Raw genomic sequence first — 27,945 nt, 5'->3', positions numbered from 1 at the left:
TCAGGCCTTCAAGGTACTTGTGATTTTGAATTTATTTCCTCACAGAGTAACAGTGCAATGAAATTCTTCCACTTAAGTTTCCAAATTACTTTCTAAAAGTTTTTGCAGTAATAGTAAACATTTTCTTTAAAAGGTTATATGCTTGTCTGCACATAGGTCTGTGCGCCACATTTGTGCGTGGTGCCAGAAGAGGGTTTTGCATCCCTAGACTTGGAGTCAGATTGCTGAATTGTCATGTGGGTGCTGGGAATTGAAACCAGGTTCTCAGGAAGAACAGCCAGCTCTTAACTGCTGAGCCACCTTTCCAGCCCCTTAAACATTTACTCCAACAATTTTCTAGATTTTTTCATAATCTTCTCTGTTAATATTAGGAACTTAACTAGTCACACTTCCTTAAGCTCCCTTATTCTTGCTGAGTATGGCGGCCTGCTGTGGATATCACTCTGTATAAATAAAATGCTGATTGGCCAGTGGCCAGGCAGGAAGTATAGGCGGGACAAGAGAAAAGAGAATTCTGGGAAGTGGAAGGCTGGGGGAGGAGAGACACCACCAACTGCCGCCATGAAAAACATGTTAAGACACTGGTAAGCCACAAGCCATGTGGCAAAGTATAGACTAACAGAAATGGGTTAATTTAAGATAGAAGTAGACAACAAGAAGCCTGCCACAGCCATATAGTTTGTAAGCAATATAAGTTTCTATGTGTTTACTTGTTTGGGTCTGAGCGACTGAGGGACTGGCGGGTATGAGAGATTTGTCCTGACTGGGCCAGGAAGGAAAACTCTCTACAGCAGCCAACATATCAATCAGTTCCAGCCCTGATTTTTCTGTCTCCAAAAAAAAAAAAAAAAAAAAGGCTACACGGTAGAGAGGTACTTTTATTATTTTTGAAATTTTATTGGGGGGGGGTTAAGCGACACCACAGCATGCACACTGAGGTCAGGGGACAAATTATAAATCAGTTGAGCCGGGCCTAGTGGCGCACGCCTTTAATCCCAGCACTTGGGAAGCAGAAGCAGATGTATCTGTGAGTTTGAGGCCAGCCTTGTTTACATATCAAGTTCCAGGACAGCCAGAGGTACATTGTGAGATCCTGTTTGAGACTTGGCTAAGCCTGGTCTCAAACTGTGTTGGCTTTGAACTCCCCCCAAAAAGCAAGACCTTTAGATTTACACATTTTCATTACCATTATGTTTAATAGTATAGTTATATGTCTATGATTGTACTCTGGTTTTGTTTTTGTTTTCTGAGACAGGGTTCTTTTTTATTTTCCCTCAAGACAAGGTTTCTCTGTGTAGCTTTGTGCCTTTCTTGAAACTCGGAGACCAGGCTGTCCTCGAACTCACAGAGATCTGCCTGCCTCTGCTGGGACTAAAGGCGTGCGCCGCCACCACCGCCCAGCCCAAGACAGGGTATTTCCAAGCACTCCAGTTGATTACTTTGTTTTTCTATGTCTTTCAAGGTTTTGTGTTTTGTTTTTCAAGATAGGGTTTCTCTATGTAACAGTCCTGGCTATCCTGGAACTCACTCTGTAGACCAGGCTGGCCTTGAACTCAGATTCACCTGCTTCTACCTCCCCAGTGCTGGGATTAAAGGTGTGTGCCACCACTGCCTGGCCTCTCAAAGAGTTTTGTCTCAGACATAAAGTGATAAATCAAATCACTGGATTATTAAACTTGTATCTATAAGTTTAATAATAAAGACCAAAAGCAGATATAGTTTAATGTATTTTAATAGCAAACTTACAGGAACAGCACAGAAGATAGACAGCATTAAAAACATGTACTTGCATGTAGGACAACTCACTTAGAAAAGTATAGTGAATGGATGGAATCTACTGTATGATAAAAATGCTACAAACACCATTTAGTTGCTGTCAATAAGAAATTTACTTATTTTAAAAAAATCCAAATGCTGGCATTGTCCAGAAAATTTTAACAGGTTTATTTATAATTGTTATAAAGTTGAACTGTTGAAATGTGTTCACTGAAACATTTTGCTTGCATTAATGCTTTACATCTTGCATTTATATTAAAAATTCACACACAAATGAAAATGGAAAAACTGCCAATACCTGATTTCTGTCCCCTATTTTTCCACTTGCAATCATATACTTAGGTACCTTTTGACCCCATGGAAAAAATATCTAACATTCAGAACTACTGATAACAGGAAGAAGAGGGAAAAAATTTTTGAGAATGAAATGTTTCCCCTCATAGTGGACTCTTAAGCACGTTCTCCGCGTATGCGGCGTGCTAGCTGGATATCTTTTGGCATAATTGTTACACGTTTGGCATGGATAGCACACAGGTTGGTATCTTCAAAAAGGCCAACCAGATAGGCCTCACTTGCCTCCTGCAATAAAAAAAAAGAAAAATTACTATTACTGTTTTCAACACTTACATAATATTAAAACCCTTTAAAAATGACTTACTTTTATTAAACCATTTATCAAATGTTTACACTAAAAAACTCATCAAAATGCTTAAAAGTTCATAACGTAACTTTTTTTCCTTTGTTTTTTCTGTATGTGGCTGTCCTCAAAGCTCAGAGATCTGCCTGCCTCTGTTTCCCCAGGAGTGCATGGATAAAAGGCATGCACCACACCACCACTGTCAAACTTTGTAAGTTAATAAGTTTTTGTAAAATCACACAAAGCACTAAGACACTTCAAAGAAACCAACCAATTCTATTATTTCCCATCCTTACAAAGGGAACTGTATCCAGCCCAGCATCTCTTCAATAGCTGACACCATGGCAGCTGCAATATGGAGAACAGGTCCCCCTCACATAGGCTCCTCTCTACTGTCTTGTTCATACTTTGGAGTGCCAAGGATTGAACTCAGGACCTTCTCCTTTTCTCAGCTCTGTAAGAGTACTTAAGGGGTCTAGAAATACACCATAGATGGGGTTTTACTTTGACTGTGTGACCATCTCCAAAGTACTTTCTTCCAAATCCTTAATGCCCGCTAGAATGCTGACCCCAAGCCTCTCCCCCGGGACATTGTCTTCAGCCTACCACCTACAACTTGCTAGCTATACGAACCAGCCATTGACACTTGTCATGTAATGTGACGAGGAAAGAGGGAACCAAAGCTTGGGACTCCTGCCTACAACTCACAAATGCGGGCATTATTTGTTCCCTGGGAGTCACATGATGGAAGCAAGACAGCCAACTCCTAAAGGTTGTCCTTTGACCTTCAGACATGTCACTGTACATGTGTGCATAGCATAACACACAAACGGCTTCATTTTAAAACGTTCCTAGAGCAGGAATTGGTAATACAATGTAGCCCAGTGGCATCGCCTTTCACCAATAAAACTAAGGTTCTGCTTTCTAAATACCAACAACAAAGGAAGTGAAGAGGAGTATGGCTCAACTTAAAATATACACATAGGGAAAGTCTTCAAAGACTGTGAAGAGGGCTTTGTGCACGCTAAGCAAGTGCTCTATTTCTGGAGGTGTATACCTGCTGCCTTTCATTCATATTCAACATTCACGCCTCTGTCCTTTGTGTATGTATGGATTTGAGTGGGAAGGCATCATGTGTACACACAGAAGCCAGAGAGCTCCCTCGGGAGCCACCTGTGTGTGCACATGAGGCAGAGATGGACACTGGCTGCTTTGACAGTTCTTACCACATTATTTTTTGAGACAGAGTTTTCTTCTTACTTGGTAGCCCAGGCGGGCCTCAAACTCACAGAGATCTGCCTGGCTCTGCTTTCCGACAACCTTGTTTTTTGAGACAGGGTCTGTCACAGAAACCTGGGACTAGCTAAGCAGGCCAGGGAGGTTGACCTATTCTAGGCTCAGTATTTACAAGCACCCAATACCTTTTTACACAGGTGTTAGGGATTGAACTCAGGCCTTCATGTTTCCAAGACAAGCACTTAACCAATCCATCCTTCCAGCCCCTAGCTTCATCCTTTAAGAAATCCTTAGTACCTCACTTCTGTAAAAATCTGCCTCGTGCAAAATGTACTATTCCTGTATGTCTTTAACACTTAGGAGTCTTACCCCTCTCTAAGTTCTAGTTCAAAACTATTCCCCGAAGGAATATGTTCTTGATAGTGAAGTCACACCCCAGCCCTTGGCATCCACACTGGTCCTACTATGTGTATCAGTCAGTCACCTTTTAATATCCTTCAGTTAATTTGGTAAGAGATCTCATTCCATGTAATGCTTTGTTCACATGCAGATGTTGTTTGCTTTTTTTGTATTTAAATATATATTTGTTAAAATTTTTTTCATTTTACACATCACCCCAGTTCCCCCTCCCCTCCCTTTCTCCTGCCTCCTCACCTACCTCCCACTCTACCCCCATCCACTCCTCAGAGTGGGTAAGGCCTCCCATGGTAGTCAACAAAGTCTGGCATACCAAGTTGAAGGAGAGCCTATTGTTTGCTTTTTATACCTATCCCTAATTAAATCTCCAGCTGGACCTACTAGTTCAGGACTCTCCCTACTCTGGTGGCTGAGGCAGGAGATCATGTATGTGTTCAAGGCTAGCCTGTACAAGTCAGCAAGACCCTGCCTCAGAAATACTAACAAATACCTGTTCTGGGAATAAGCAAGATTCCCAGCACTGCAAAACCCCAAATCCCCACAACTCTTTTCACTCAGATCTTACATGTTCCTTTTGGAAAAATATGTAAAATATTTACATATTTGGAATATGTAAAATCTTACTATTCCGAGACTCATTCTTGGGCTATTCTACAAATGGGTTAAAAACTCTGGAAAGCTGGTGGGATGGCTCAGAGGGTAGTTGCTTCTTGTTAAACCTGACAACCTGAATTTGACTCTTGGAAACCCACATCAAGTCCTCCAACTTGTCCTCTGACTTTCATGTGTACATGCACACACAAACAAATTGTAAAAATAATAAAAAAGTTAAGTACAATATATTGGGGCCTACTCTTAGGGGTTTACAATGTAGAAAGTTTTATTTTGTTTAATTCAGCATCAGAATCATGCAAACCTAGATTAGAATGCGTCTGTGAAATGTAGCACAAGCTTCTAGGAAGTAAACAGGTGTCATGTTTCTGAGACCATTTGCTTCTAAGAGCTGTGTGCTGTCAGGAGGCGGTGGTGCACACCTTTAATCCTAGCACTTGGGAGGCAGAGGCAGGCGGATCTCAAGTTCCAGGACAGCCAGGACTGTTACATCCCAGAGGCAGGGAATCTAAATTCCTGGCTCGGGGTCTAAATAGTAAGACCCTGTATGAAAATAAATACTGTCACATTAATTTATAACTCAAGGTGGAGGCGCATGCCTTTAATCCCACCCAGCACTCAGGAGGCAGAGGCAGGCAGATCTTTGTGAGTTCGAGGCCAGCCTGGGCTACAGTGTGAGTTCCAGGAAAGGCACAAAGCTATACAGAGAAATGCTGTCTCAAAAACAAACAAACAAACAACAACAACAACAACAAAACCTCCCCCCAAAATTATAACTCAAGGAATGCAATTTTGAGGAATGGTAGAAGAAAAAGTATGTTATGATTAGACATTAATCCATAACATTTTTCGTTGTGTTTCGAGACAGGGTTTCTCTGTGTAGACTTGGCTCTCTGGGAACTCACTCTGCAGACCAGGCCAGCCTCGAACTCAGAGGTCCACCTGCCTCTGCCTGCTGAGATGCTGGGATTAAAGTTATGTGCCACCACATCAACTAATTTATAAGATTGAACATTTATGGCTCGACTCTTCTGTTTCCAAACTGTCCATCCTTAATATAAAAACATTTTAGTTCAAGCTCACTGACACTTGGGTTAAAGCTAAGCATTACATTAGCCAATCCTAATCCTCAATTCTCCACCTCTTTGAATTACACTTATATTCCTTTTCCTTTAGTGGCATAATCTCCACAACTCTTGACCTACCTTCCTTTACTGATGAGCATGATCCAAACATATTAAATGGAAAAGCTGGGGGCAAACATTTTAGTTGTTTTTTTTGAGGGTAGGTTTCACTCCAGCATATGCTGGTCCTAAATGCATAGTGAACTCATGAGGATCTTCTACCACAGCCTCTGCAGTCCTAGAATACAGCCACCAGCCACACCTGACACACTTTTCATAAATTTAAACTTTTATTAATACACTGTGCCAGAACTGTTGGCACAAGTCAGCAATCCGAGCTGGCTACTCAGGAAGCTAGAGGAAAGAAAACTGCACGTTCAAAACAAGGTCTGCATGGACAACTACATGAGACCCTGCCTCACAAATAAGAGTTGGCCAGGGGGCTGGAGATGGCTCAGTGGTTAAGAGCACTGACTGCTCTTCCAAAGGTCCTGAGTTCAATTCCCAGCAACTACATGGTGGCTCACAACCATCTGTAATGAGATCTGGTGCCCTCTTCTGGCCTGCAGGGATACATGCAGGCAGAACACAGTACACATAATAAAATTAAAAAGAGTTGGCCAGACATGGTGATGCAGGCCTCTCATCCCTGTGCTCCAGAGGCAGGCGGATCTGTGGTCAAGGACAGCCTGGTCTACTATTTAAGTTCAAGAACACCAGAAGTACATAGAAAAACTGTCGACCCCCCCCAAAAAACAAACCCCAAAACCAAAACAAAACCAACCCCCTACATTAAAAAAAAAAAAAAAAAAAAGGCTGGGGAATAGTTCAGTGTAGTTTCCTCAAGCTCCATTCAGGACTACAAAAGCACACTGTTCTAACTGTCCTACCTCCTTTGCTGTTACGATGTTATTATGTGTTTAAGTTACAAATTACTGTTTAACGTACAAAACCCCACAACATCTAAGTAATATGTAGGATTTGAAATCTTCCATGTTTAGGTATCTTAGAATGCTGGGGAGTGGTGACAGAAGTTATTTTTAATTTATTATGTGTGCTTGTGTGGGGAAGCCTGCTTGTACATCCATGCATTCATGCCAGTACCCCCAGAGGGGTAGCCGACGAGGGTATTAGATACCCTGAAACTGGAGTTAAGGTGGCCTGATGCACATGGGAAACAAAGGAAAAACAGTAGTGCTTTTCCGCCACTGAGGCATCTCTCCAGTGCTTACAATCTTTTGTTCTGAGAAAGGTTTCTCTGTGTAACCCTGGCTGTTGCGATCCACCAGCCTTAGCCTCTTGAGTTCTGGGATTAAAGGCGTGTGCTACCACGCCTGGTTCTGTCCTTTCCCCCAACCAGAGACAGGGTTTCTGTGTAGTTTTGGTGCCTGTCCTAGAGCTCACTCTGTAGACCAGGCTGGCCTTGAACTCAGAGATCTACCTACCTCTGCCTCCCCAGTGCTAGGATTAATGTGATCTTTTAAAAAGAGGGCCTTTTAAAAAGAGGTTGGGAATTTAGCTCAGTGGTAGAGCACTCGCCTAGCAAGCGCAAGGCCCTGGGTTCCATCCTCAGCTCAAAAAAAAGAGGGCCTTTAATCCCAGCACTCAGGAGGCAGAGCCAGATAGATCTCTGTGAGTTCGAGGCCAGCCTAGTCTACAGATTTAGTTCCAGGGCAGCCAGGGCTGTTACACTGAGAAAACCTGTCTCAAAAAACAAAAACACAACAAGTAAAAAAAGACAGGATCACAACATGTATTATTTCAGGTTTGTCTTGAACTAGCTATGTAGTCCACTCTGATGATGACTAAACAACACTCCCTGCCACTATTTATGACTGTTGGCATTATAGACCAGCAAGCCCCATCATGCCCAACTTAAATCGTGTAATTCTAAAGCCATAAACAAAGGAACTTGTTTTTAAGAGACTAGGTCTCACTGTGTAGACCAGGTTGGCCTTGAATTTGTATCAACACCCTTGCCTCGGGCTCTCATGTGCTGGAATTATAAAGGTCGTGAGTCATCATGACAGATTATAAAGTGCTGTTTGGAATCCTTCATCTGCTTGTATATCCTACTTCTACCAGGAAATGTCTATCTTTTGTGTCTTGTGGTACTAGGACCGAAACCTAGGGCCTAGCACATGCAGGACTACTAGACAATTATCTCTAATGCTCACAGAGCTATAATCTTACAACTAATCTGTATTCACACACATACATAGGAACACATGCCCACAAAAAAAACTTACAAGGAAGATCACTGTGGTTTAGACCCTCACTGTATAGAGCCTTGGCAGGCCTAGAACTCAGGAGACCCAACTGTCTCTCTACCTCCCTGAGTGCTGGGTGAAAAAGGCCAGCACCCCCAGCAAGATCCCTCTTTCAGAGCTGGGCTTGAGACTGGTTAAGAGAGCTTGTCTCGATTGGCAGTGGCATGTAGATCTGAGTTTGAGGCCAACTGGTCTGCAGAATGAGTTCTAGGACAGTCAGGACTACTCAGAGAAACCCTGTGTGTGAGTATGGAAGTGTAAGCTTGCCTAGTATGTACACGGCTCTGGATTTCATCCCAAGTACCATATAAAGCGGGCATGGTGGAGCATGCCTGTAATTCTGGTATTCAAGTAGATACCAGAAAACCAGGCGTTCAAGGTCATCCTCAACTACACAGCTGGCTAGATATTTCAGAATTAACCTAAATAAAATTCATTCACTCAAAAATCAGAGGACACTAAAAAAAGATGTGCATTTTGCTCAAAATGACACTTACTGGTAACCATGTAATGATGAACATTTACACATGAATGACTTTAAAAAGACAAAGAGTTCTCCCACCAAAATGTTTAATAATTTCAATTGACAAAGCTTTATTATTTGCATTTAAGCTATTAAAAAAAGCTGGACTTCCACAGTGATGTGCTAAGCACAGTCTACTAACAGTAATTAGAAAACAATAATATCTCCTTTCGGTATTCTTACTAGTTATGATTTATTTACAGGAATTAATAAGCAGCTATTAAAACAAAAAAATAAAAATAAAATTCTGAGGAACAATATGGGAAGATTTTGGTAGTTGAAATTTTAGTCATTTCAATCCACTGTCAATTCAATCGGTGCCTATTCCTGGAATCCACCAATCAAATGAAGCTTAGCCTAACCATAGAAACAGTTCGACCAATTATATGTCAGAGTGGAATCCACCTATCACAATTTTCTCATATATAAAGCACAAAAGCTAGGACAGCAACAGCAAGCAACCTTGAAAATCCTCCAATGGTGATATGCAGTAGCGCACAACAATCTGCATTTTACCTACCCTGTGCTTTCTAACTGTGCTGTTAGTTTTACCATATTTTAAGATACAAGGCTAATTATACCTATGCCATTTGTCAAGTATTTTTGTATTTCACATTTTAATCTTGCCACAAGTTATTAGTATTTTATATACAAGTGTCTCCAGACCCAAGATTGAATCCACACTATGCTTCCTATTGAATTTGAACTCTATAGTTCCCTTTCAAACTGCAACTGTTCAAGTCCGTGTTCCTTCACAGATCAATCTGTAAGAGCACTTCTTGAATACTACCTCTTCTATTTAGACACTAAACTACAACCTACTTTGCTTCTTTACACGCAGGAAGACATTTATTCGTCACTATTGATTGAAAGTGACAACAAAGGGAATTCTAGTTCTCTATCTAATGTCCTGTAGCACCTATAAACCAAACCAGTTTTTAAAGCATGGGCTTTAATGCAATGCTAATATATGTATAGATGTATGTATGTATGTATGTGTGTGTGTATGTATGTGTGTGTGTATGTATGTATGTATGTGTGTATACACACACACACACACACACACACACACACACACACACACACGTATATTTTGGTTTTTAAGACAGGGTTTCTCTGTGTAGTTTTGAGCCTTTCCTGGAACTCACTTTGGAGACCAGGCTGGCCTTGAACTCAAGAGATCCACCTGCCTCTGCCTCCCTAGTGCTGGGATTAAAGGCGTGTGCCGCCACCACCACCCGGCCTAAAAAAATTTTTTTAATGGTATAACTAACTGCATTAGGCTTTAGAATCAAATTAGGATTTTAATTTTTATGTGTATAATTTTGAACCATTTATTTTTTTCAAAAACAGGTTTTCTATGTGTAACCCTGGCTGTCCTGGAACTCACTATGTAGACCAGGCTGGCCTCAAACTCAAAAATTTGTCTGCCTCTGCCCCTCAAGGGCTGAGATTAAAGGCCACCATTACCTTGAATCATTTAACCTTTAAATTTCATCAAGAATGAATCACTACCTCTTAGGCTTATAACGATAAAGTTACATGAAAACAAAAAAAGATGTGTAATTGCTCTTGGTACACACCATGGATAAAAAAAAAAAAAAATCAATGGTCTTTCCCACCCCATCACCTTACCTGCAAAGCACCGATAGCTGCACTCTGGAAGCGCAGGTCTGTTTTGAAGTCCTGAGCAATTTCTCGCACCAGACGCTGGAAGGGGAGCTTGCGAATCAGAAGTTCAGTGGACTTCTGATAACGTCTGATTTCACGGAGTGCCACAGTACCAGGCCTTCAAAAGTTAACATTAAGGTTGTTACTAAATCCACATACAACACGAAAAGTAGTCAGCTTTAAAGAAATGCAGTAATTTTTCAAAAAATGAACCACTCAACTATTCCTCAGCCCCGAATTTCACAGATCAGTTTTATGACCTGAATATTCAATTCTGTTAAGAGAAAGATCACTTTTAAAATCAATAAACATGAAATGGCAATTTATCAAAGCCTACATTTTTATTTGTGTATACGCACGCACGCACGTTAGAGTGAGCTCTGCCTTTAAAAAACAAGACTTAGGAGTTGCTGTTAGGCTGGTAATAAAGATGGCTTAGGCTTTCCTGCGTTTAAGCATCACTTTCCTTTGCTCCACCTGTGCCTTAGATTTTAAAGCCCTAAATGACTGACCAACGTTTTTGCTATGCTTTACTTAAAACAGTTGTATCTGATCTCCCAGTATTCTATCATCAGTCAAGAGTAATTAAATTTGAAAACCTGACTTCATATTGTTTCTTCCACATGGAAGAAAATTTTCTAAAATTAAGCCATTGTCTACAAAATTCTTAAACCCTAAATCTGACTTATTTCTTCTGCTCTATGAGCTCTTCACTGTAACATCTGTCTATGCAAATTTGGGCAACTTGTGCCCTCTAATGGCAGATGTCCTTAATAACAGTGCTGACATTAAAATAAAATGAGGTAATAAAGGAGGGAAAAAATATGTTCAATGGGGACTTTACCGGTCTCCCTAGAGTAAGTTATTACTTTACTACAAGTGAGGAGAGGCAACTTTAAAAAAAGTGTGTGTATATACAACACACAAATTATATATACATATACACAAAATCATTTACACATACAATATATGCACGTATATATAACTATTTACTAGTAAAAAATTTAATAATGGCTAGTTAAAAATGCTAGTGTGTCCTATTACCAAATAAGTACTGAATCCCTTTAGACTTTAGATTACAGCTTCAAAATGTTACCGATAAAACCTGATTATCAAGTTACATGTATTCATAAACGAACATATGCATATATTCAAGCAGTAGTGGATATTCAAAGGTGAGAAACATCTTTTCCCCAAAGCAAAAAGTGCGACGGTTACCCATCTTCCTGTTAAATTACATGGACATACTGTTTAGACACTGTCCTATCCTCCCCCTTTTATAATACCTGTAACGATGAGGTTTCTTCACCCCTCCAGTAGAGGGCGCACTCTTGCGAGCGGCTTTAGTAGCCAGTTGTTTCCTGGGTGCTTTACCACCGGTGGATTTGCGAGCAGTCTGCTTTGTACGAGCCATGGTATGGGCACCTCCTTACTTACCTACCAGTATTAAAAAAACAAAAACAAAAAACAAAAAAAACAAAAAAACCCATCATATTCAACTAAAACATACACATTTTCCCTGTCAGAATCCCCTCCCCCCGAACCTGGAAACTAATCAGTACAGAGGAGAAAAAAAGCTGTTATATAATTAATTTGAAAGGGCGCGGATTAGGTCTACTACCCAAATACGACTTAAAACGAATCAGAAAATTGTCAGCACTAATACTCATAATGCCAATTCCAAGCGCGACAAACGGTCAAAACCAGTGAGACCACCCAATAGGTTTTGATTCAATTTCTTTAATTAAAGTAAAAATTAGAAACGTCTGCAAACATTCGATCACAAACAAGTCAAATGAACGAAGCCACAAACCACAGAAAGGTCGAGTCAAATTACAGCCCCCCCCCAAAAGAAAAAGAAGAAAAAAGGAAAAAAAGGTTTCAGCGCCCCCCCGCCCCCCCCGTCCGCGGCCCCCCTCGCGCTTGGCAGTTGGATTGCTGTAAATATCTGAAAACATTCCTGGGGTTTGCGTCTTTACGGTTATGTTGACAAAAAGGCGTCTCGAAAGACAAGAACAACAGCTATTGCCAGGGAGCATTCCACAAAGCCCGTCCTCCGGGGCTTGGCCGTGGAGGCCGACTGCCCCGCACCCCGGCTTAATTAGCGCCCGACACCGGCCGCCCGGCCCACCCCAGCACCACATAAACTTTTGGTTCTGCCTCCCCCGGGTCCCCGGGTACCGTACCCGACCTGCCCGTCGCGGCCCCCGCGCCCCGCAAGCCACTCGGCTCCCCAAGACCAGCACAAAATGGAAACAATTGCAAACGGATCCGATTCCCTTCCAAAGAGACCAGCAGCAAATCGTTCGAAAATACCCCATATCCCCTGCCACGTGCCGCTCTCCAAAATAAAAATACCAAAGTTCTTTTTTCGTTAATTTGAATTTTATATGCATCAAGTTTCTTTTTCTCCAAAAAGGGCAAAAAAAAAAAAAGCGTTCTTACCATGTTTCTCCCTTCCATTTTAAAAATGGGGAAGAGAGAAACGGGGGGGAAAAATATGGTCGGTGACCAGAGAAGAGAGACAAGATGGTGAAGCTCAGCCACAACTGTGGGGAGGCAGCAAAAAAGCGAGTTAGCCCGGGGTGGGAAGCGGCGGCGATTTTTACCCATTTCGCGCCCGAAAAACTGCGGCCCGGGACCCGCAGACGGCAGTTGAGGGGCTCGCGCGGGACATGGTGAAGGTCTGGGGTCCCGGGAAGGGGCGGCGGGCGGGATTTCACCGAAGAAAGAGGAGCCCGCGGCGCGGGAGGGCGGCCAGGCTCGGCACCGCGGCGGTGCCGCTGCTGGGCTGAGGCGGAGAGCCGGGGGAGCCGCCGCCGCCGCCGCCGCCGCCGCCGCCCGAGGGAGAGGGGAACTCGCTCCCCGTCTCCATTTCTGCGCCAAAAAGTTTGCGGGTCGAGCCCGAGGGACTGTGGGTGCCCTCCGTGGCCCGCTACGAGGCCAGCGGCGAACGGGGCCCGGCTGCGGGAGAGCGGGCAGACGGGGAAACTTACCCCCCTTCTCCTTCGGCTGGAGCTCTGCAAGCGAGAGGCGGCGCTGGCGTTAGGGAGCGGCGGCGGCGGCGGCGACGGCTGCGAACACAATTGAAAGATGGCTGACACCGAGGCTAGCCCCCGACACGCGCCGCCCCGCCCCGCGCCGCGCGCCAGCCAATCACACACAATGGAGGGAAGGCTCGGCCCCGCCCCCCGGGGGGGCCACCCCGCGCGCCGCGCCCCGCCCCGCCCCGCCCCCCGCGCGCCCGTTCGCTGGCGCGCGCTCGCTCCTCCCCCTTCCTCCCCCCCCCCAGCCCCCGCGCGCCGCCCGCCCATGCCTCCCGCCGCCTCTCGCGGTGTGTACAAACACAAAAGACACGCCGAGGGGCCGCGGGGCAGCGGGACCCCCGCGGAGATGCCGTCCGCCCCGGATCGGTCCCCGGCCCGCACTCCCAACCCCGCCGAGGGCGAGCGCCACCGCGAGCCCCCGCAGCCCGGCTTCGGGGTGCCCAGGGGCGAGTCGGGGGTGGGGTGGAGCGGGAGGGAGGAGAGAGGGGAGGGCGGCGCAGGCCGCGGACCAGCGCCCGGCCCGCGGGGGGGAGGGGCGCCACCCCCGCCCGCGCGCGCCCCCGAGGCGCCCGGCCCGCGTGGGGGCGGGGAGGAGGCCGCGGCCCCGCGCGGGCGGTCGCCGCGCCCCAGTGGAAAACGCGCCCAAGCAGGAAGCTGGCAAGTGGGAGAAGCCCCGAGTCCCCGCGCCCACTCTCGCCCGGGCCGCGCCGCTCCGCGCCGCAGGGCAGGGGGGCCCGCCGTTCTCTTTCCCGCTTTCGCTCCCCCCTCCACCCCGCCAAGCGCGGGCACGTCCGGAGGGTCGGGCCAAGTCGCCCGAGGACAAGTTGGTCGCGGACTCTAGCCCGGGAGAGGCGGGGCAGCCAGGTGCAGCCTGCCGGGCGGAGACTTGCCAGCTTCGCCCGGTGGCGGCCCCGGGGCCGAGGGACCCGGCTCGCCCTCTCCTCTCTCTCCCTGGGCCGCGCTGGGTTCTTGATGCAAGATGGCTGTGTGTTTTGTAAGCCTCTGAAACAATGTGCAACACAGCTGGAGCTGCTAGGGCTCAGCTGCCCGACCTGCCGGAGTGGGCCTCTCAACCGCTTCACCGTAGGAGAATTGCTGGAGAAAGGAAGCGTGTGACGTGGTAGTTTAATGTCAGCTGTACCAGGCTGGAAGCGGCAGGTCTACGGAAAAGCTGCTGCTGCTGCTGCTGCTGAGAGCAGCTTGTTTCCCGCTTTCCCGCTGCTCAGTAGCTTGGGCAACACTGCCTAGCTCAAGTTCACATTAACTGGCCCACAGACATCTGAACCATCATCCCCAGACGGTATTGACCAGCTCTACAACTAGGTGTGAAGGCTTTTCGGTAGAAGGGTCACGAGAAGCTCCCATAGGGTAGTGAAGGAGATAGATTTCATGGATGACCTCTCAAAGCTGTCTTGTCATAAACATTATCCTGAAACAGATACGTGGAAATCAGATATGAGAGAAGAAATGGATTTGTCCAAGGTCGGTTAAGTGAGGAGCAAACCCTGGAGAAACAAACAAACACAGAAAAAAAAAAAAAAAAATCCAGGCCTCCTGTTTCATTATTTAATGAGTGTTAAGTGTTGATGTGATGAACACATGCAATCTGCAATACTATCCTAAAAGCACATATGCAAAAAAAAAAAAAAAAAAAAGCCCACACTGAGCTGCCAGTGAAGAATTCCTATAATTTGAGCCAAGACGAATTTTTTTTCCTTTTGCTTGTTTTTGTTTTGTTTTCAGGAAACTAAAATATTTGTGGCTGGATTTATCCAAGAAGGCTGTTACATATCAATTGAATCAATCATATCTTCAAGAAATGATCATGTGTCAAGGATAGTACTCACGTTTGCTTGCTAGGTCTTCCCCTGCTTTCTTCCTGACTTTAAACAGTTCTAAGGGATCGAAGGACTGTGTCAGGTGAGCTACTTCATGGAGATGGTGGGTTCTCTGAAGGTGTCCATCTGTAACATGGAAGTAGTAATATTTATTTGTGTGAAGGTAGTCCACAGGCTCTCTCTGGGAGTATGACTGGTTATCCTTAGTAACCTCAGGAAGTTTTCCAAATTTGCCCTGTATGTATGGCATCCCAGTTCTGGTCAGTGTGGTTTTGGAGGGCTGGGAATGTTGAGTGAGCAGCACCAGTAGCAGTCCTGCCCTGGTTGAGTCTCTCTCTTGGAAGCTTTGCCTTAGCCAGGGATTAGGATGCCTTGGAGTCCCAAGAGTGGCAAAAGACTGTGGCTAAGGGAAATGGAGACATCGTTTCCAATTAATGGAGGGCAGAAGACCTGCTACTGCAAAAAAAAAAAAAGCCCTTTGCTTTTCAAGAAGGATTCTTAAAGGGCACTAATCTCTACTGTTCCTTTAGAGGCTTTCCCTGGATAGCTCTTGGCTTAGCCTGGAACTCACGAGTAGGCCAGCACACAGGCCCCCTCCTCACAGAGATCTGTCTGCCTCTTAAGTGCAGCAATTAAAGCTACATGCCACCACACCCAGCTACCAGAATCCACTTCTAGAGATCAGTTCATGGCCTCAACATTTGGAGTTTATAATAACGGGAAGGAGGGAGCAAAAGCTTTGAGTTAAAAAATATTTTCCCTAGAATAGAATAATTATGACCACTAGTTAATAGTTGCTTGTAAATGAAAGGCTAGGATGAATTGCCAAAGCTAGGTGTAATGGTACATGCCTGTAATCCCAGAAGTCCAGAATTAGATGCAGAAGGATGGCTGGGATTTTAAGGCTAGCCTGGTCTACATAAGGAGTTCCAAATCAGCCAGGACTACATAGGGAGACTATCAAAAATAGAAAAAAACAAACGTTAGTCACTATTCATTCTCCTTTGTCTGCTGTTCACCAAGCACAAAGAATACTGCCTGTTGGAGGATGTTTCTGAACACTTACCACACACTTCTTTGTTGTGTTGGTTTCAATCTATCATTTGTGTATTTGCTTATTGTCTGTTTCCTGCTAGAAAGAATATAAGCTCTAGAATAGAAGTAGTTTTGTCTGTGTCTTCTGATGACGCATTACCCCACCGTGTACACACTAACATTGGTTTGCAGCCCCTTTTCTGCGGGTTGGAACTGTTAGGAAATCTCACCCACTCCCATGGAAGTTGTCATATACAGAAGTAGATGAAATAGTATAATTTACTCCTGTGTGCCCATTACATTGACTCATGACTTACCTTGTGTTCCATCTGCACTGTTTTTGTTTTGACAGGTTCTCACTATATAGCTCAGTCTGGTCTTGAACTCGTGACCCTCTGCCTCAGTCTTTCTGGCATGTACCACCACACCCAGCTCCAGTGAACCTTTTGGATATCATAACCTATAGATTCTCCTGTGCTCACACTTTGTTGAAAAACATGGATCTTTTGTCCTGTGGCCTCAGATCCTCACCTTTCTCCAAAACTCCTTTTGTCTTGCTGGGAAAACAGTAGTCATCTGTGTGAGTGCTTGGCCCAAACAGTGGAGACCACTTCCTAGGTGGTCCTCTGCTTTCCTTTGAACTTTGAGACAGCTGGCCCAGCAGTGTCACTGATCCCCCTGCCTCCACCTCCCAGCTGCTGGGAAGCGTGCTGACACACCTACCTGGTTTTGTTTGGTGCCAGGGATCAGCCCTTTGTGCTAAGAAAGCACTCTACCAACTGAGCTGCATCCTCTGCTCTGTCTTCCCTTTCTTTTCTTAGCAAATGCAATCTTGGGGTGGGATGGGATTTAATGCCAAGACCCTGAGTTTGATTCCCCACAAAACGTTTTCTAAGTGTACACTAAATACAGTTAAACTGGTTTTTGAGACAGAGTTTTGTGTAGCCTAGGCTGGCCTGAAACTTGTATAGAGCTAAGATTGGTTTGTCTTTTTGTTTTCTTGTCTATTATTTGGAGACAGGGTTTCTCTGTGTAGCTCTGGCTGTCCTGGAACTCTCTCTGTAGACCAGGCTGGCCTTGAACTCATAGATCTACCTGCCTCTGCCTCCTGAGTGCTGGAATTAAAGGTGTTCGCCACCAGGTGGTTTGTCTTAAATCCTGATCCTCCTGATTCCATCTCCTAAGAACTAGGATTACAAATGTGTACCCACCACGCCTAGTTTTATGTGATTGTGGGGCTCAAACCTGGAGTTTCTTGCATGTCCGTCAGGCACTCTACCAACTGACCTACACCCTCAACTACCAGCTAAACTTCTTAAAGGGTATTCAACTTTTTTCCTTTATTTTTATTTTATGTGTACTGATGTTTTGCCTGCTTGTGTGTCAGTACACTGTGTATGCAGTGTCCTCAGAGGCTGGAAGAGGACATCAAATCCCCCAGGAACTAGAGTCTACAGATGGTTATACTGGAAATCGAACCTGGGTCCTCTAGAAGAACAGCTAGTACTCTTAACTACTGAGCCATCTCTCTATGCCCCCTCTAGGATTTTTTTTTCTTTTTTATTAAGAAATTTTCAATTCACTTTACATACCAACCATAGATCCCCCCCCCAAGAATATTTTTAAATAGTGATGTAGGTCATATTGCAGACTGTTAAGAAGTTCCTGCAGCTTCTTCGGATAGCCTGGAAGTGGGCGGGCCCATACGAATTGAGAGACATACCTGGTAGGAGGTCAGAAATGTGGGTCTGAACCAGCCCTGACTGGTTTCATTTAGGGCCCTCCCCCAACACTGGAGGTAGCCCTCAGACTCCCTGGCCTGGTGGGTCGTGATGAAGTAGGACAGGGATCCTTCGTGGAGCTGCTCAGTCTTCATTTGGGTTCAGCACAGTGAGGACCAAGGGACACAGAGGATGCCACTTCTGTTCAGGCTGAGCTCCAGTGAGCCCCATATAGGGCTGCTCCCAACCAGGGACACTGGTCCAAGAAGGAGGGGGTCCCTTCTCCTGGCGCCTGTGTCCCTAGTGAAGTCCTCTGGGCTGCTGTGACGGGTTTCTTGCGTTCCTCAGTTCTGCACCCTTTCCTTCCTCACCCTTCTCCTATGTTATGCTCTGTCGACTTGCATGCTGTCTTCCTTCACAGAAATGTAACAGTTGGTGTGTGTGTGTGTGAGCTGGACTGTGATCTCTCTGGATTGTGAACTTAACAGGGGTTCCTAAGGTTTAAACCCTGTTCTTTCTCTGTCAACTTATGCCATCCCTGGGTATGGAGTCAGCTGTAATGTGTGCCTCTTCTCCCCCAGGATATCCAAACAGGAAAAACGGAGCCCCTCAGAGTCTGTATTTATTTTTCCTTTTTTTTTATTTTTGTTTTTCGAGACAGGGTTTTTCTGTGTATCCCTGGCTGCCCTGGAACTTGCTCTGTAGACCAGGCTAGTCTCAAATTCACAGAGATTCGCTTGCCTCTACCTCCTGAGTGCTAGGATTAAAGGTGTGTGTCACCATACCTGGCTTGTGTCTGGTGTGTTTCATTAGCAAATGAAATGGTATGAGACCATTGTACAGGTCTACCATCACCATTTATGCTCCATTATCTCTGTACTCATGAAGTGACCGATGGCTTCCGCTCTTGCCATTCTTCCCAGTTCAAACACCCTTGGTAGTACCTGACCACTGGGTGGGCTGGAGATACCCTCCAGGAATCTCTAAATGAAGACATGGCAGTTGTCCTGGCCCAGCTTACATCTTGATAAACTGGGTAAGTGTGGAGCTGTCTTGAGGAATGAGTGGTAAAAATTTTACAAAAACTGGACAAGTGCTGAGATTGTAGGTGTGCCCACCTTGACCGTAGTGAATCCAAACACATACAGGGCTACAGTGAAGCCCCTCTTCCCTCACCCAAGGCTTCACACACACTAGACAGGCGCTCTACCATGGAACTTGACAACGGTTAAAATAGAGAAGCAGATAAACTTACCACTTTGTTTTCTAACCTCCAAGTTAAAAAGAAGCAAGGAAAACTCTACCAGGGAAAAAGTATCGTGAGAAATTAAATATTTTTAAAAAGTATTCCCTAAGCAGGGTTTGGTGACACACACCTCTAATACCAGCAGAGGAGGCAGACACAGGCAGATCTCTGTGAGTTCAGGGCCAGTCTGGTTTATATAGTAAGTTCCAAGACAGACATGGCTATGTAGAGAGACTATCTTAAAAAAAGAAGCATTCTCTAAACTGAGTGTGGTGGCACCTGCCTGTAATCCCAGCACTCATGGGTAGAGGCATCCCCCAGTACATGAGACCTTGAAATAAACAAGTATTCCTCTTTTAAAAAATTTAGTATAGAAAGTAATGGCTTTAATTGTGGCATTTTCATATGTATGTATCATTACACTTTGTTCTAATCATCTTCCTCCCTACTGTCCTCCCATCCCCCTGTCTCCCTCCTCCATTCATTTCCTTTCTCCAGTGGTGCTCCCTTCTGTCTTTGCCATGGGCATTCCATTGCCCTCTTAAAAAGTATTCTCTTGATCTTGGCTTGATGACACACCTATAATCTTAGCACTAGGGAAGCAGGAAGCTGGAAAATGGGTTTTCGGTCAGCCTGGGCTACATAGTTAGGGATGGAGAGATAGTTCAGCAGTTAAAAGCACTGGCTGTTCTTTCAGAGGACCTATTTTCAATTCTCAGCGACCACATGTCAGATCACAATGGTCTGTCCCAAGGGATCCAATATTCTGGCTTCCAAGGGTACCAGGTACATATGTGATACATAAATATTTACACAGACAAAGCACGTAAATAAAAAATTTAAAAACAGACAAAATGTTTTTGTTTGTTTGTTTGGTATTGTTTTTTTTGAGACAGGGTTTCTCTGTGTAGCCCTGTCCTGAAACTCAGAGATTCACCTGCCTCTGCCTCCTGAGTGCTAGGGTTTAAGGCCTGTGCCACCACCTCCTGGCTCAAGTATTTCTTCTTATCCAAGAATCAGACAAATTGTCCAAATTCAAAAAGAGCAGGGGTGTAACTCAGTGGGAGAAGACGTAGGTAGAATGCAGGAGTCCCTGGAGTCTATCCCAGCACTGCTGAGAAAGAGAAGGGAGGGAGGGGGGAGAGCACAATAGAGCAGGGCCAGTAAGTGCTGACTTTTCTTGTACAGAAAGGAGGAGTCGAGTTTCTCTGGTAGACTTGAGAATGAAACCAGAGACCAGCAGCCACAGAAACAAGAACTTAGGTTACCTGGTACCTCAAAAGCCCCTGGCATTGGCTTCTTCAATAGTCTAAGCAATTGTGTCCTCATTTTTCTAGTATCACAACAGAAAATGAAGACTGGAAAGATGGCTTGGCTAGGAGCTTTTGCTGCTTCTCCAAAGGACCCAAGTTCAGGCCCCAGCACCCTATCAGGAGGTTCTCACCTGTTTGCCATTCCAGCTCTGGGGGGGATCTAGTTCCTTCCTCTACCTCTGTAAGCCCCCTGCAAACAGTGGTACACACACACACACACACACACACACACACACTCTCTAATACAATAGATTAAGAAAATAAAGTCTTGACCGGGTGGTGGTGGCGCATGCCTTGAATCCCAGCACTCGGGAGGCAGAGGCAGGCGGATCTCTGTGAGTTCGAGGCCAGCCTGGGCTACCAAGTGAGTTCTAGGAAAGGCGTAAAGCTACACAGAGAAAACCTGTCTCGAAAAACCAAAAAAAAAGAAAAGAAAAGGAAAAGAAAAAACAAAGTCTTATTTATTTTCTGAAGCGATGGCTCTGCCCTCTACACTCACCCCTGTGCACAGATGCACATGTTTATCATGCACATGAGAGACTACCTAAAACCGCATGTGTTAACGCACATTATCTATCCATGGTATTAAGAAGCCTTCCCTCCCTCCCTTCCTCCCTTTCTTCCTGACAGTCTTGCTATGTTGCTCAGGCTGGATTAGAACTCAAGATCTTCCTGCCTCAGGCTCTAAAATGCTAGTATGAGAGGCATGTGCCACCACAACTGGCTTTTTACAAGCTCTTAATTGATTAAGGTTGATCAAAGTTATCTTAAAAATGACCACATTCAATATTTTTTACCTAATAAGAATCTGTAAATATTTGAAACAATGCTCAGCTCCTCTAGTCATCAGTGAGATGCCAATTAAAGCTGGTTTGGAGGCTGGTGAGATGGTTCAGTGGGTAAGGCACTTGTTGCCTCACACAAGGACCTGGGTTTTATCCCCACGAGAGAACCAATTCCCAGAGGCTGTCCTTTGACCGCCTGCTCTTTCAAGCATGTGGAAAAAGTTGAGCATTCTGGGATCACCAACCTGTGTCCAGCCCCACTCTTTGTCTTGCATGCTTGGAAATTTGGCCATACACTGCTAAAATGGCACATATTATGTCCTCAGAGTGACATCTTTCAGGTACTTTAGCTCCTCAGATATGCATACCCTTGTTGGCCTCAGCAGTTTCTCTGATATTGTTTTGTTTTTTTGTTTGTTAGTTTGGGTTTTTTGGTTTTTTGTTTGTTTTTTTTTTTTGGTAGAAGAAAGTTTATTTTGGCTCAAGAGTTAAAGTCCATCATGGCAGGGTGGCGCCAGCAGGTGGCCTGTGAGTGGCTGGAGCAAGAAACAAAGAGCTCACATTATGAACCACAAACACAAAGCTCTCTGATATCCTTAAGGTGAATCCATAGATTTGAAACCTGACTGTCCTGGAACTGGCTCTGTAGACTAGGTTGGCCTTGAACTCACAGAGATCTACCTATCTCTGCCTCCCAAGTGCTGGGATTAAAGGTGTGTGCCACCACTGCCTGGCATAATTTGAATTTCTTGATTTGCATCATTTTATAGGGTTTTCTAGGTCAAGAGAGTAGGGAGGCATTTTCACAGGTCATCTTAGGCTGCTCATATGAAGAGGCAGGGAAATGTATAGGTATAAGTAAAAAGGGAACTGTAAGAAGAGAGGAAGGGGTCTGAATGGAGGAGGAGGAGGAACTAGAGAGGGTTATAGGATATTTATATCATGAAGCAGAAGGGGGTTATTTCAGGGGAGGAAGGGGCCAGTAAGAGAAGAAATGGGGAGAAGGGAGGCAGTGGGCCAGATTGAAAAGAGACTGTACTATATATACATGTATGTGTGTATGTATGTATAATGGCATAGTAAAGAACTTCACAGCCTGGGCATGGTGGCACACACCTTTAATCTTAGTACTCAGGAGACAGAGGCAGGCAGATCTCTGAGAGTTGGAGGCCAGCCTGGTCTACATGGCTAACTAGAGTTACAATTGCTCTCCGCCTTATTTTTTGAGACAGGGTCATTGCCTGAAGCTAGAGCTTGCTGATTGGCTAGAGTATATGGCCAGCAAACCCTGGAGATTGGATTACACAGCTTTGTGCATGGGTGCTGGGGATCCAAACTGAGGTCCTCATGCTTGTGTGGTATGTTACAGACTGAACCATCTCCCCAGCTCTTCAACCCATATGCTAAAGAATATAAATGATGGTGCACAGAATTTAAAGCTGTTGGGTTAAGAGAATAGTTCAGTGGTAGAGTGTGTGCCCTGGGTTCACTCCCTCACATTAGGGGAATAAAAGCTGCCATAACTGTGTTTGCTTGCTTGCAGTGATTTTAAAAAGGGATAGTACCTAGACAGATGAACCATCCTATAAAGAGAATGAATAACAACACACTTTCCATGGGTCCAAAGTATTGGTACTCGGTAAACATTCCTGACTTCTTTCCTTCTTGACACGTAGGGGCTACTAGTCCACAGGCACCAGAGGTGTGCATGGACAGACTGACTCCGGTGGGGGACCCAGCCACAGGGTCCTAGAGCTCAGTCACTCCGCTTCCTCTGCACATGGTTTTCAGAGCTACCAAATGAGACCAGAGGGCTAGCACCAGCTGGAAGAATCATGGCAGTTGTGGTGGTTGTTCTCCATCATCATCATCACCATCATCATCATCATCATCACCATCATCATCATCATCATCACCATCATCATCATCACCATCATCATCATCACCATCATCATCATCATCATCATCATCACCATCATCATCATCATCATCACCATCATCATCATCATCATCATCATCACCATCATCACCATCATCATCATCACCATCATCATCATCACCATCATCATCATCACCATCACCACACCACAGAAGACACAAGATCCTCAGCAATTTAAACATTACCCCTTCTTAATTCATCAGCCTCAAATCCACATCTGTTTTCCTGTATATTACCCAATGAGAACTGGGGTGTTGACACTAACATGTGACTTCTCCCCAAACACTGTCAGCTTTGGTTGTTGATGAGTGACAGAGGCAGGCACTCTTATTAGCTGAACTGTGCACCATCCGTGGAGATGCAGCTCCATGGCAGAGCCCTTATTGAGCATACACAGAGTCCTGAGCTCCATCTGCAGTACCACAGAAGTAAAAAACCCAAACCAGCAGAAGCCACTGAGTCATTAGCGATGAGTGGAGAGGTGAGGCTGCAGGACCCCGAAGCTCAGAAAGCTGAAAGGAACCTTTCTTCCTGTCCCACCCGGTCCCTTGGGGCTCCATCAGTTGGCTCTGTTTCCTGTTCTTTGAATTTAATAACCCGAGATGGCCAGCTGTGTCCCCAAAACACCCCCTGCTAGCGCCTCTCCTTCATCTGGGCTGGCTTCTGGGGCGCCCGAGGAAAGCAGGAAAGACTACCTTTGCCCGGTACCTACCCACACTGCACAGTCTACTCAGACTGAAGTGGATCCTTGGCTTTGTTCTTACCCCCTGTAATTCCTGACACAAACACTTAGTGTCTGAAAGGAAACGTTGCGCAGCGCTCTCCACCTTCTCTAAGCAAGTGTTGACTGCTGACACTCGCCTCGTTTCCTACCTGGCTTTGCTCTGGCACTTGCTCAGGTCACTGCTGCTGCCTCTCTCCTCAGCAGCCTCTCCTTCTGTCAGGTGGCAAACCTGTGAAGTGGGGCCCGGAAGGGCATTTGCTGCCAAGTCTGAGAACCTTAGTCCCATCCCTGAGACTCCACGATGGAAGGAGAGAATCAATCCTGAAAGTTGTCTATGGTGAGTGTGTGCCTACCTACATACCCCCCATAAATAAATAAATGTAAAATATCGCTTTAAAAAGGCAAAGCAATAGTGAAGATGAGACACTGCAAGAGAACTTCTTCAGTTGGAGTCCTCGAGGGCCTGTCTTCTTTAATCCTCCCGACAGTATGAAACATCCTGTGATTATCACTCCCACTTTGCAGGTGAGAAACTGAGGCCGAGACAAAGTTACTTGTCCAAGGTCACAGAAGAATGATAATAAGGATTCAGACTAGTCAGGCTGGCTCCAGACTTGGCGTTTTGAACCTCTCATTATTTTTATGATAATAAAACCCAGCAATGCATAGCAGCCTGCATAAGAGAGCAGAGAAAACTCTATCCTTCAGAAAAGGACAAGGCCATCTTTCTGGAGGAACAATTGTAGACATAATTCTAGAGCCTAGCTCAGATCACCACCTCCCTGTTCACTGAGAACATGGAGGGAATCAGGTGTGACTTCTACCAACATCTCTCACACCCGGATGTCTCCAAGAACCGGTCCCTGCTTGCTTCAGTCTCTTAGAGCTGAGTGTCACCTCACACTGGCCCTTGATCTGGCCCCCTCTTGATTATTTTGGATGATAGCTATCTGTTTTAGTATCAGTTGCTATAACCAAATAAAAGAGGTTTGCTGGGTGGTGGCATGCACGCCTTTAATCCCCGCACTCGGGAGGCAGAAGCAGGTGGATGGATCCCTGAGTTCAAGGCCGACCTGGTCTATAGAGCAAGTGTCAGGGCAGCCAGAGCTACACAGAGAAACCTTGTCTTGAACCGCTGTGGAAATCAGTATGGCAGTTTCTCAGAAAATTGGGAATCGATCTACCTCAAGATTCAGCCATACCACTCTTGGGCATGTACCCAAGGCATGCTCAATCATACCACAAGGACATGTGCTCAACTATGTTCATAGCAACACTATTTGTAATAGCCAGAACCTGGAAACAACCTAGATGCCCGTCAACTTTAGAATGGATTAAGAAAATGTGGTACTGGCTGGGCAGTGGTGGCACACGCCTTTAATCCCAGTACTTGGGAGGCAGAGGCAGGCGGATCTCTGTGAGGTAGAGGCCAGCCTGGACTACAGAGTGAGTTCCAGGAAAGGTGCAAAACTACACAGAGAAATGCTGTTTCGAAAAACAAAACAAAACAAAAACCAACTGAAAATGTGGTACATATACACAATGGAGTACTACTCAGCAGAGAAAAACAATTACAGCATGAAATTTGCAGGCAAATGGGTGGAACTAGAAAATATCATACTGAGTGAGGTAACCCAAACCCAGAAGGACAAACATGATATGTACTCACTCATAAGTGGATACTAGATATAAAGCAAAGAACAATCAGACTGCAACCTACAGAACCAGGGAGGCTATATAGCAGGGGGACCTTAGGATGACTGTGGCTTTTAGTAAGTTTTGGTTTTACTCAATTACTAGGCAAGCTTTGGTGAAACATTTCCATTTTTTTTTTTTTTTTTGCCAGAGCTGAGGACCGAACCCAGGACTTTGTGCTTGCTAGGCAAGGGCTCTACCACTGAGCTAAATCCCCAACCTGAAACATTTCACTATTAGGATAAGAATTTGTACTGTATCAAGCTGATAATAGAAAAATAAATAAAAATGAAAAAAAAGTAATCCTGTTTTGAAATACCCCCTCCAAAAGAGAGTTTGGGTTTTGTTTTGTTTTTTCCCCGAGACAGGGTTTCTCTGTGTAGTTTTGCGCCTTTCCTGGAACTCACTTTGTAGACCAGGCTGGCCTCGAACTCACAAAGATCCACCTGCCTCTGCCTCCCAAGTGCTGGAATTAAAGGCGTGCACCACCACCACCCAGCTTTTTTGTCTTTTTAAGCACAGTTTTAGAGGTCTTAGGTTATGTGGCACATCTGGTTGGTCCTGGTGAGGATCATGGTGGATGGTATCAGTGTCAGGAGCCTCTCGCATGTCATGAAATAACATAGGAAATAGGAGCGAGTCAGCTTTAGTTTTTTAGGTATTCATTCATTCATTTTTATAGTGCTGGGTATGAAACCTAGGCCTTGCTCATGCTAAGCAAGTGCTTATGTCTTCTGTCTTTGTTAGTTTTCCCACTGGTACAACAAAATCCCGGACAACGAAAGGGGTTGATTTAGCTCACAGTTTCAGAGGGCTCAGGCCATCCTGATGGAGAAGGCATAGTAGAGAAGGTCAGTTTACATCCGTTCTGATATCCAGGAAGCAGAGAAAAGAGCCATCCTGGAGGGAGCCAGGGTAAGATCCAGTCCCAAGGACACATCCCTAGTGACCTACTTCCTCCAGCTAAGCCTACCTCTTAACGTCGGTGTAGCACGAGGAGGAAGCCCTGAGTGTGTGTGAAGCAGGCGAAGTCTTGAATGCATGTTGACATGAACACGGCCATGTCAAGGACTACAGTGCCTCAGGCCCATGGGTTGGCAAAGCCGCCTCTCTGGTCCGTGCATAGATGTTACAAACAGTTGGCCTTTAGTTAAAACCAGTGTATGCAGAAACTACAAACCACAGCTTCCTCTTCAGGGTGGAGTTTACAGCCTGAGACTGCTCCCCTATAGAGAATTCCTACTGTGAGAATTAGCCCATCTTCTTGCTCAGTTGTATACAATAAACCTGCCTCCTTGTTCAGATGTATAAAATAAATGCACCGAGTGTCAGGGCTCCTGGTGCGTCTCCATCAGAGAACACAGCCCACCTGATCCCAGCTTTTCTATGGGTATGTTTCTTCATTCCCTGTCACTCCAGTTAGGTCAGTCCCCAAGCTGTGCAGGTGATGGCATTTCACCACTTCTTAATATTATTTTATGAGGGACCCACTGAGGGATTAATTCATCAGGTTGGAGCCCTAAGGATCTGTCTCTGGGGATGCCCTCACCAGCACAGCCTGTGTGCACTCTCCTAATTGCCTAGGTGCTTTTCAATCCAATCAAGTTGATAATCAAGATTAGCCACGCTACCTTTGTAATAAGAAAAGCAATACATCAATGTATAAACACTGCAGCAGCATTCAAGTGGCAAGAAGAAAAGATGAGGTGCTGAGGCTACTTTGCTCAGGCTGGAAGCTTATAGGACAAGAGGTTCGGCGTGGTTTTTTTCTATGCTGTGTAACAAATTTTCCCAGGTGCAGGGGTTAAAGCAGCATCTATTTACAGCCTTGAAGCCACTGAGTCAGAGATCTAACCATGGTGTAGACCTGACATCACAAGCTGTCACTCTGCTGTCAGAGCTCACATCACCCCAAAGTCTGCCTAGGAAGGGCTCGGCCTCCAGACTCACACTGATGGCAGAACCCGGTTCTGCTGCTGTTACACCAGGGGCCTGGCTACTTGCTAACCGTTGGAAGAACACTGCGTTTAACTCTAAGGATGCTCACAGTTCCTTGCCCCTTGAATAAATGGCAGCAGTTAATAAAAGCAAAAAAGGGGAAAAGAGCTAACTAGACAGAATCTGAAGCCAGGCGTGGTGTTTGTGGACTATAATCCTGGTGCTTGGGAGGTTGAGATAAGATGGTTGCCATGGGTTCAAGGAGTGTGGATTTCAGAGTGAGATCCTGCCTCCAAAAACCAAAAACAATAGAAAAAGAATCTTTCATAGCATGACCTCACCACAGATCGGCCCCCACTGACTTCGCCCTGTTATGTTGGTTAGGGCAGTCACAAGGT

General features: G+C 45.2%; 1 protein-coding gene across 1 annotated transcript; it reads right to left on the bottom strand.

Annotated features, from left to right (window-relative positions):
• Positions 1 to 1,716: 1,716 nt before the first annotated feature.
• Positions 1,717 to 13,394, bottom strand: LOC118593184 (histone H3.3A). Its single transcript, XM_036202493.1, has 4 exons — positions 13,263 to 13,394; positions 11,553 to 11,703; positions 10,231 to 10,384; positions 1,717 to 2,355 (listed from the first exon to the last, which is right to left on the bottom strand). Exons 2-4 carry the CDS (start codon positions 11,678 to 11,680, stop codon positions 2,227 to 2,229), a joined length of 411 nt encoding a protein of 136 aa, XP_036058386.1. The 5' UTR covers positions 11,681 to 11,703; positions 13,263 to 13,394; the 3' UTR covers positions 1,717 to 2,226.
• Positions 13,395 to 27,945: the final 14,551 nt, after the last annotated feature.

The sequence above is a fragment of the Onychomys torridus genome, chromosome 11 (genome assembly GCF_903995425.1).
Source record: "Onychomys torridus chromosome 11, mOncTor1.1, whole genome shotgun sequence".
NCBI classification, from domain to species: domain Eukaryota; kingdom Metazoa; phylum Chordata; class Mammalia; order Rodentia; family Cricetidae; genus Onychomys; species Onychomys torridus.
Note: the sequence above shows the minus strand (reverse complement) of the source record. Positions and strands in the feature narration are given on the sequence as shown.